At 39.0% G+C, this 10,447-nt stretch overlaps 1 protein-coding gene across 5 annotated transcripts in view; it reads left to right on the top strand.

Moving 5' to 3' along the window:
* The first annotated feature begins 5,733 nt into the window (after positions 1 to 5,733).
* LOC143292392 (uncharacterized) overlaps positions 5,734 to 10,447 on the top strand; it is a 30,200-nt gene continuing 25,486 nt past the window's right edge. For all 5 annotated transcript variants that reach the window (XM_076602623.1, XM_076602622.1, XM_076602620.1 and 2 more), the window contains exons 1-3: positions 5,734 to 5,880; positions 8,885 to 8,981; positions 9,473 to 9,603. In XM_076602623.1, coding sequence (XP_076458738.1) covers positions 5,761 to 5,880; positions 8,885 to 8,981; positions 9,473 to 9,603 — 348 coding nt within the window. In that variant the 5' untranslated portion in view covers positions 5,734 to 5,760. The remainder of the gene's footprint in view (positions 5,881 to 8,884; positions 8,982 to 9,472; positions 9,604 to 10,447) is intronic.

The raw sequence follows: 10,447 nt of genomic DNA, 5'->3' as shown, positions 1-10,447 counted from the left end.
TCTTATCTGAGTTTAACTTGTTTATCCCAAGGGACTGAGTGTGTGATAATCAAAATTTCAAGATGGTTAACACCAGAAACAAGGGAGTACGTAACAGAAGTCATGATGGTAGCCCTTTAGCCAGTGCCAAGGCACCTTCGGCCAGTCAAGCACACTGGACCAAAGTTAGAGACAAGACTCTCTCAAAGAGTGGGAGCTCTGCAGCTGAGTGCCATTCATCTGGTACCACTTCCCCTGTAGTATTCCTGGACGATGATGATGTACCCACCCCTTGCCGCATCTGCACGAAAATAATTGGCAAAAACGCCAGATCTATTAAATGTGACAGGTGTAGTGGATGGGTCCATCTTTGATGCACTGAGGTATCTCCCTCAGAGTACGACTTCCTGGAAACTGCCAAACCGACGAGTTTCAAATGGTTCTGCAGCCTCTGTGAGGTTGAGTGCAAAAACGTCACTCCTGGAGACAGAATAGCAGAGCAGGGGGCAAAGCTGGAGGCACTTTTCGAAATTGTCAAAACCCTCCAACAGCAGAACCAGGCAATCCTGAAGCTGCTGCAAAATGAGGACAGAGTATAGAATCAGATCCGGGTGCAGGTCAAAGAGTACCTCGATGAGCAGCACGAAAAGGAGGAGAGGAAGAACAACGTTGTGTTGTTCAATGTAAAAGAGTGTGTGCAAGGCTCAGGGAGACACTGCTGTGCATGATGCAAAGCAGATCACAGAAATCCTCACACATGTAAGTCCAGAGTTTAACAGCAGCAAAGTGGCTACGAATGGCATCATCCGACTCGGCAGAAAGAGGGAACAAACTCAAAGTGATCCCAACCCCAGACCCAGACCCATCAAGGTCATTCTGAGTGATATCGCGTGCAAAACACACATCCTGAGAAATGCCAGGAAACTGAGAGAGCACGACTCCTACAAGTCTGTTGGCATAGCTGCTGACAAGACACAGAAAGAAAGACAAGAAGATAAAGTCAAGAGAGATGAGTTCAAACAGCGGAAAGACAACGGAGAGGATGTGGTCTGGCACAAAGGTGATGTGATGTCTCGTGCTGAAAGAGATGCTATAATCAAGAGTGGAAGGGATGGGAACTTAGCGGGGAGGAAAGAAGCGGGAAGAGCAGTGGCAAGTAGCCCTGCCCAAATTTGACTTCCCAGTGCCGAGGGAACAAAGAACAGTGTGAATACGTGTTTTGTACATAGACCAGCAAACAATTCTTCTTTTTCTCATAAGTTTTCTTCTCTGAAATACTATTATGCAAACGCTGACATACTGACAAACTAAATGAGCTGGGACTACTGTGTAATATACACAATTTTGATATTATTGCTTTAACTGAAGTGTTACCAAAAAACTCCAAGGTTAAAATTGAAAATTTTGTACTTCCTGGTTATACAGGTTTTACAAACAACAAGTGAAGAGGTGTCAGTCTGTTCGTGCGGGAAGGGTGGGAGGTGTCCAGGATTGCAGAAATTGAAAGGATCTTTTCTCCTTCGATTTTTTTTGTAAAATATCATTACCTGGTAGTAACGAGCACATCATTTTTGGAGTAGTGTACAGATCTCCCAACTCGGATTATGAGGATCATGCTATTGTAATTAAACTAATAAATTATGTATTTAACAGTTTTAAAAACAAGGTTATTGTCTCTGGAGATTTTAATTATCCAGAAATTGACTGGCAAAATGTGGTAAGTTGTAAAAATGAGGACCATCCAGCTACGAAATTTTTGGATTGTGTACAACAAAATTACATTGTACAAATGGCTTCCGAGCCCACTCATTTTAGAGGTTTACAAAAACCCAATGTGCTAGATCTATTGTTTACTAACTCATATGAAAATGTCTACACTTTGGATTACTGGCCCCTTCTTGGGAAGAGCCACCACTGCCCTCTACTTTGATGTTCAGATCAGGTGGGAACACCCATCTGGTCACTCCGTGAAATATCAACTAGATAAAGGAGATTACGGAGGCATGAAGCATTACGTAGGTGAGATTAACTGGGACCTTTTGACAAATGAGACATCTGTGGATGAAACCTGGGAACTTATTCATCATGTAATAATAAAGTCCATGAACAAATTTATTCCAAAAAAATCATTCAAACAAGGACCCTCCAATAAACAAAGACGAGACCCCATTCCCCAGTCACTTTTAGATAAATTCATCAAAAGCGCAGAGTCTTCAAAAAATATCTTATCTAAGTCTTTGATCATGGTGGCGTCGATGCCACTGCTCTGTATGTGTGCGTGTGTGTGTGTTTCTCCTGCGGTGTGTGTGTGTGTGTGTGTGTGTGTGTGTGTGTGACGTGTTTATAAGAAGATGAGGAAAACACACATTTTCTTTCACTACACAATGTAAAATTTTCGAAAATTTCATATGTGACACTTTGAATAATTATTTGGTTAATAACGATTTATTATCTAATTATCAGTTTGGCTTTACCAGTGATAGATCCTGTGTGACTCAGTTACTGAATGTTTTATATGACTGGATGCAATCACTTAAAACAATAAACCAATGGATGCAATTTATTTAGACCTACAGAAAGCCTTCAATTAAGTTCCTCATAATAGGTTCACTGTTAAATTGTGAGGGTATGGTATTTGTTGTAATTTGTTGGAATGGATAAAAGACTTCTTGTATGAAAGAACACAGTATGTGACAGTAGGGACTGAGTCATCGTGTTCTGTTAAGGTGAGTAGTGGTGTTCCGCAGGGTAGTGTCTTGGGGCCCACACTCTTTGTGTATTATATAAATGACATGCCTGATATACTAGACTGTTTTGTGAAATTCTTTGCAGGTGATACAAAGATCTATGAGGAAGTAAATTCCAATGTTGGTAGATGGAAGTTACAAGTTAGAATTGATAAGTTAATACACTGGACTGATAAATGGCAAATTAAATCTAATAGCATTAAATGTAAAGGTTAACATGTAGGAAAGAATATTCCACATTAAAAATATTATATGGATGGTAATGAGCTGCAGGAGACTTCATCAGAGAGAGATTTTGGCCGGGTCGTTTATATTGACTCTGATCTCTCTTTTGATATTCATATTAATGAAACCATAAAAAAGGCCAATAGACTGACTGGAATGTTGGTTGGGAATATACAGTGTAAAAGTAAGAACATTATGGTGCCATTATTTAAGTCATTAGTCAGGCCAGTCTTGGAATATGGGAATGCTGTTTGGAATGTGGGCTTAGTGAAACATATAGACAGTACTGAAAATATTCAATGAAGACTTACTAACAGAATTACTGGCTTTGCTGATATGGACTATGAAAATAGACAGCAAACACAAGTTTAGAGTATGGAAGACTGCATGCAGGGAGTGAACAGACTGATCTCGGCAATAGTTGAATTTTGAACTGTTGCACTTCTCAAGATATATTTTGCTGATGCAAGTTCTGTTCTTCAAAGGGTAATACTTTAATTTCTGTGTATCTTTTTAAAGTTGAAGCATGAACTGGAACACCAATAGCAAACTTATATGCTTTACTATCAACACTTTGTAATTTCTTTAACATTTAATTTGGTGCAGAAAAAAACCCTCTACTAATCGAGGTCAAGATGTTCATGTGATCCTCGTCATTGTATGAAAATCTGTCATACTTAAACGAAAACCTTCACATCATTTTCCTTTTTTTGTGTGTCCATATCCTACTCAATCTCTAGCTACATTAATTTCATCGATAAATCATATATTTTCTGTTAAATAATTGCTATTAGCTAGCATCAGACTCTTACTTTCTTTGGTTGTTACTACAGGTATCATATTTCACGGGCAGCTTTACATGATCAAGCACAATGTATTCGTTGTTTGCAATGCTGTGTTTGTTTATTTTGCACTGTTTTAGTTTTGTTGCTGTTGTAAGGTCAATAAACAAAAATTAAAATGGAGGGGAGGGTGGGGGGGATGCGACGCAAAGATTCATAAAAAAAAAAAAAAATAAAAAACACTTTAGAATTGGCGAGAACGTTTTAAAAACGTTTTTAAAACGCATCCAGTCATGTAAAACATTCAGTAACTGAGTCACACAGGATCTATCACTGGTAAAGCCAAACTGATAATTAGATAATAAATCGTTATTAACCAAATAATTATTCAAAGTGTCACATATGAAATTTTCGAAAATTTTACATTGTGTAGTGAAAGAAAATGTGTGTTTTCCTCATCTTCTTATAAACACGTCACACACACACACACACACACACACACACACACACACACACCGCAGGAGAAACACACACACACGCACACATACAGAGCAGTGGCATCGACGCCACCATGATCAAAGACTTAGATAAGGGACACAGTCACACACACACACACACACACACACACACACACACACACACACACACACACACAGAGAGAGAGAGCAGGGGCATCGATCGATGCCACCATGATCAAAGACTAAGATAAGGGAAGTAATAAACAAGCCTGTTGTGTGGTGGGCAGTGCTTTGATAACTTCCTCCATGGACTCCTTCTTCTACTACTTCCACTTAATGACCAACATCAGTATGCTGATGAAAATTGTCGTGTTGTGGGAGGTTGCTGTTGGATGCAATTTAGCTGGGCTACCGAAGGATGTTCTGTTAACTGACAGGGGATATGGGGCACAGTCCACTGGTGTGTTCGCATCTCCAGTTAGGCCAGTCCGGCTACCGTAGCAGTCCCCGGGAATACACCTGACTGGCACAGCCTTATAGCCTTCTATGACACTACTTACCAGTGGAAAAAAAAAGAAGGAAAAAAGTGGGGGTGGGTGGACTTGCTGGTTGGTGGGGGCTAGGCAGGGGAGGGGGGGGCCTAAACAGAGGTGTTGGAGGGTAATGGGGGATGCAGGGGGTTGGGGGGTGGGGGTCTACTCTGTTGTGTCACAGGCAGGAGGCGAGTCTAGACTTGAATCAGTCCAGTGACTCGGCTGTGACAACCTCCTGGGGCAGTGTATTCCATTCTGGGATGGTATGGGGGATGGGAGAAAGACATCTGTCTGTACTGCGTCCTGCAGGCAGGTATGTCGTAGCTGCAGGTGTTGTTTTTCCTGGAGCTCAGCCTGCTGTCCGCTGATGGTATTGGTAAGTTGACTGAGTTGATGGGGATGAGACCGTGGTGGATCTTGTAAAACATTTCCAGGTGATTTTTTTTTTCCGTCTGACTTGTAGAGGGTACCAGTTGAGGGAGCTAAGGATCATTGGAGCTGACACAAGACGTCTGTCGATGTTAGTTTGTGACCCATCTTACTGCTCGGCGCTGGACCTCAGTTTTCGATGGCCTGGATGTCACTGGCTGTATAGGGATCCCACACAGATGCAGCATACTCAAGGATAGGTCGAACAAGGGCTTTGTACAGTTTTCTTTCAGTTCTTGTTTCCTATCTTCAAGTCAGTTGCGCGGGAGAAAGCCTAAGGTCTTGATGGCTTTGTTGGTTGTAGAATTGATGTGGGATCCCCAGCGTAGGTCGTCTTGGATGTCCACACCAAGATATTTTGTGGTGTTCCGCAGAACACACACACACACACACACACACACACACACACCACACGTTTACTGCACTGTCACCGGGAGCACTGACATGGCGGCTGCGTGGCCGTTGGTTCGGTCCACAGGAGACTGTGAGACCGGGCCCATTATTCTGAATGTACTATTTTTAGATTAGTGGACCGCGCCATGGAACCTTCCCGTCGTCACATGTTCATACGGGCATTTCATCGTCCTGAGGCACGAGCTACTGCGAAATGGCGACTGAGAAAAAGAAGATTTCGGAACTGCGTGTCGTGGATTTGAAAGCAGAATTAGAAAAACGAAATTTGGACAAAGCCGGTGTGAAGGCTGTTCTGCTTGAAAGGCTCCAAGAGGTCAGTAAACGTGCTGTTTTAGTGTTGGTTATTTGGTGTGTGAACTTGCCATATGATAACGTGAAGCGGCCATGACAGTTCGTTTCGCCCATTGACACTTGTCTGAGAGGCTTGGTTGGCAAAGACCGAACATTTTCGAGATGAATAACAAACACATCAACTGTTAGTAATGTCCTATATGACGTCCTAAATTATTGCACCTATTGTTTACATTGTTATGGTTTGTGGGACCAAACGGAAAAAGCAAGACGATGGCACGATACTACCGTCGTTTGTGACTGAATCCGCATCAAAATTAGAAAATTAACGTACGAAACGAGAGTCTAAATCCACTGAAAATAAGCTACAACATCATCTGTTTGTAATATCATCTCATACATACACAAAAACTACCGGTAAAATAGATTATTGAATGCACATAGGGAGAAAAATCCTTATAAATGATATAAGTGAAAGACAATTACCATATGAACAAGAGGCAAGGCCTTCAAGACTCACTTGTGATACACGTAAAGAAAAAAAATCTAATCGTTAAAATGTGTTCTGTATTTGTTGTTATAAAGCTTCGCGTTTAAAAAAAAAAAGAAAAGAAAAAAAAGTCATAACCAGTGTTCGGGTGAGAAGAAACTGCCTTATCCATTACACTATCGTTGCTCTTTAACTGACGTTCTAAAATTTAACATTTGAACATACTTTTTTAAAAGGGCGATAAATCAATTGCGGTATTCGCTGTTTTAATCATATTATTCTGGTGTATCTTGGACATTCAAAAAAATCTTTAAGGGCAATAAATTCTTTTTAATGGCTATCGCTGCAATCACACTGCAACATTTAGCCGTTTTAACTAGATCTAGATAGATGTACAAGTTTACACCCGACGGGAATGTAGTAGGACACAGTTGATTCAATTTCTCTTTTCTGTTCATTCTAGTTTTACAGTTTTAAAGTTGATATGAAAATTTAGTATTTTGTTAAACTAATAACATGTAGAGCCAAGTACAAGTACTTCTGAACGTCGTAAGAAGTGAAAAGGACTTCATTTTGAGACTGGGTTTCATCGTGATCAGTTCAAGGGTATTAGCTCGCATAGTTTACAATTTTTAACTGTGAATTCCGACTGATTCTGTGGATATTTTTATGGCAGTTTGGGGCATAATCCAGTAAGTGATGAGGCGTTCACAAATCTTTCTTTGAATAAATATTTAACGGTCTCCTTCTCCAACTATCACATGTTATCGTGTATTGTCCATTGAATATAGGATTGAACGGGCAGGTCAACAACTTGAAACAAAATGGTGTCGTTCGCGTTCGTGAAGAATATGAGCACGCGCTTTGAATGTGTATAAATATGTACATGTATGCAATTGATTTTTGCCCATGACCTTCAGGGTTCTCAGCCAACAGATCTGTAAAGTCCACTCGTCATATTGATTTTAGTATTTTCCGAAAAAGACCAATTGGGCGAATGAACATAGTGAAAGCCCTGTACACTGAGAGTAAAACACACAAGCTTTTATGTATTGAGTATAATTTCAAAATGTAATGTTTAAGATGAGAAAGATCAGTTTAAAGCAAATTAAGTCCCCTAGCATTAATTGCAGAGTAATTTCTCTTTTTTACTATCTGCACCAAAACGTTTGCAAAATAAATAAAACTTCCATGCTTAGCAAAAGAAGTTCCTGTTTGAACTAAAAATAATAATAATGACTGCTCTTGTTGTGTCAGAATATCAGATCATAGTGCCAAGTTTAGAGAATACAAAAAATATAAATATAACTAAATGCAGTTTGCATATAATTAGGCTTCATTGTTTATTTTTTTGTGCCCATCCCAGAGGTGCAATATTGTTTTAAAGATGATGACTGTAAAGAACTGAATTTTTCCTATTATTAATACTAATTTGGTGTCAGCTGACAAAGTATTTGCAGAGAAAATGTCAATGTTAAAGTTTACCATGGACACACAGACGCACACACGCACGCACGCATGCACACACACGCACACACACACACAGAGACAACCGAACATCGGGTTAAGACTCACTTTGTTTACACAAGTGAGTCAATGATAGAGAAAATCGTGGCAGATGAAAAACATTGCAAGTTTATTATATTATTCAGTGGACAGTCTGTGTGTTTGTGTGTTTACTTATTTTCTCTGTTTTATTTAATTTTATTTTAATGTTTAAGCAGACCTAATTTTGGCTGTCAAGGCCTGCCTGGTGTGTTGGGTTTAACTGTTGGGTTAATATGCTGTCTAACATCTGCTTTTTTTTTCTTTTCTTTTTTCCTTTGATTTTGCTTTTCTTAAACAGCAGATGTGATATTTTGAATGGATAAGTCCGTACACTTTGACACCATCTTGAAACCGAAACTGGTGGCAGTTGAAAAGCTTACATTGTTAGGATGGTGGATTTGTTGCACTTGAATTTTGTCATTGAATCCAATTGATTTTAGTTTAATAGGACCCTTAAAGTTAAACAGAAGGTGAATAATCATAATTATTGTAAATTGGGGAAAAAATTCTTTAAAGGCAGATGGTTCTTTGGTTGAAGAGTCGATATGTTTTGATACTCTTCAGTGTGGTATGACAGGCTTAGCCATATACTCTGGCCAAATAATTTTGATTTTAAGCTTTTTTCAAAAACTACCTGTAATTTATAGTCTATAGATTAACTTGCTTATGCACATTCTCAGGCATGTATGTACAACTACAAGTTCACTGGACTTGAACTTTATTCCTGATGAACTGTAATTTTGCTTGCTTTAGAAAGTGATCAGTGGATGCATGTCTCCCTGTGTTCAAGTTCTTCAATTGTGCAGAAATATTATATTTATAATCGTAACATTTGATTTTTATATTTTGTGTATCTGTAACTTACTAGTATAAAATTAATACATCGGTTGTCTGATTTTATGAGATAGATGCATGGCATTACCATAATATCAATCATTGCTCTTTTTTTTCTTTTCCTTTACGGTTTACCCCCTTTCATTTGAATCAGGCATTGAAATCGGAGGGTCACGATCCAGAGACCCACCTGGTGGAGGCGTCAGACAGTGGGCTTGTAAAGAAAGTTCCAGGAGCAAAAAAGTCATTGCGTAAGTTTTGTAGATGAATGAGTAGTAACTTCTGCTATTTTTACTTATCATTCAGTTATTGAACATACCTTTTTACTTTTTACTGGGATGTTTGCATTATTGAGCTAGTGCTGAAATGCAATAAATTCTTGTAAATCCTGTTATTACTTACAGAACACACACAAATACATAGTAAAGTCTGCTGCATTGTCCACATCCACTTCTTTTCCTGCCTCTGTTGTGGTTGGTGATGTCACAGTTCAGTTTTCTGAATCAGCAAGGAACCTTGGAGTCATTCTTGACTCAAACCTCAGCATGCACGCTCAGGTAGAAAATCTGATACGGCTCCGTTTTAGGGGAGGGGGGCGGGGGGGGATAATGTTTTTGTTGTGTATGTTGTGGTGCTTTATTTTTTTAGGGGGCAGTGGGTAGAAAATTTGATTAAGTTTCAGTGTTTATTGAAACATTCTACATATGAGTTCCATTTTTTAAATGTTGTTAAACTGTTCCAGGAGGTGCTGATAATTCTCAAGACGAAGAAGACATGGAGGAGGAAGATGATGTTGAGATGGAAAATGGGGAGGAGGAAGAGAATAGAATTGATGAAAATGGTGATGAATCTGCATTGAACGAAAACGAAGAGGTATCACTTGCAATGTACAGGCCTTGTCAATAAGTATTGTTATATTTACATTGTTTGTATTGTTAGTCATTTACTGGTGTGTTCTTCCATTTTGAATGTGATTTGAGAATGTGTTGTGTTAATTCATTCCCATGTGGAAAGGAACCTTAATCTCTCTCACATTAGATAGGATTTGTACAGAAATTTGGTGAAGTTTTACACATGATCAAGAGTTTTAAGCGAGTCAGTGCATTTGCAGTGCACCTTACAAAGTACCTTTCTCTGATATTGCTTGTTAATGAAGTAAGATGCTTCATGTGAAGTGTGGTTGGTAGATTATTTTTAATCTGATGTATACAGATAGAACATACCAACAAGGTGTGTCTAAGAATCAAATGAACGCAAAACTTAAGCCTGTATTATTTCTTGTGTGTAAGATTTGTTTTATCAATACTGTTGGATTTGTTGACATGTTATCAGAGTAACATTGATAATTGTTATTTATTATACAAAGCTCCTTAAGCAGAAGTGAGGGGAAAAAATCACATGATGCAAAACTAGTATGTTTGAGAAAAGAGGGATAGAATTAGGTGTGAATCATTAGTTTGGTGTCATATACAGTACCATGTCAAATTGATGCAATCTAGGCCTATTGGTTTGCTCTGTTTGGCTGAAATTTCCGGCCAACTCTGTAAAGAGACACCTCACAACAAATTATATTCCAAAGCGGTATTATGATACTAATTCCCAATATTAAATCAGTGCCCAAGATAGTCCTCTTATGTCCTGACACTGGACTTAGAATAATTTAAGCAGGGATATCAGGTTTCACCACCAAAAGTTGAACATGTTGTCTAATGATAGT

This window comes from Babylonia areolata, chromosome 18, assembly GCF_041734735.1.
Source record: "Babylonia areolata isolate BAREFJ2019XMU chromosome 18, ASM4173473v1, whole genome shotgun sequence".
NCBI lineage: Eukaryota > Metazoa > Mollusca > Gastropoda > Neogastropoda > Buccinidae > Babylonia > Babylonia areolata.
Note: the sequence above shows the minus strand (reverse complement) of the source record. Positions and strands in the feature narration are given on the sequence as shown.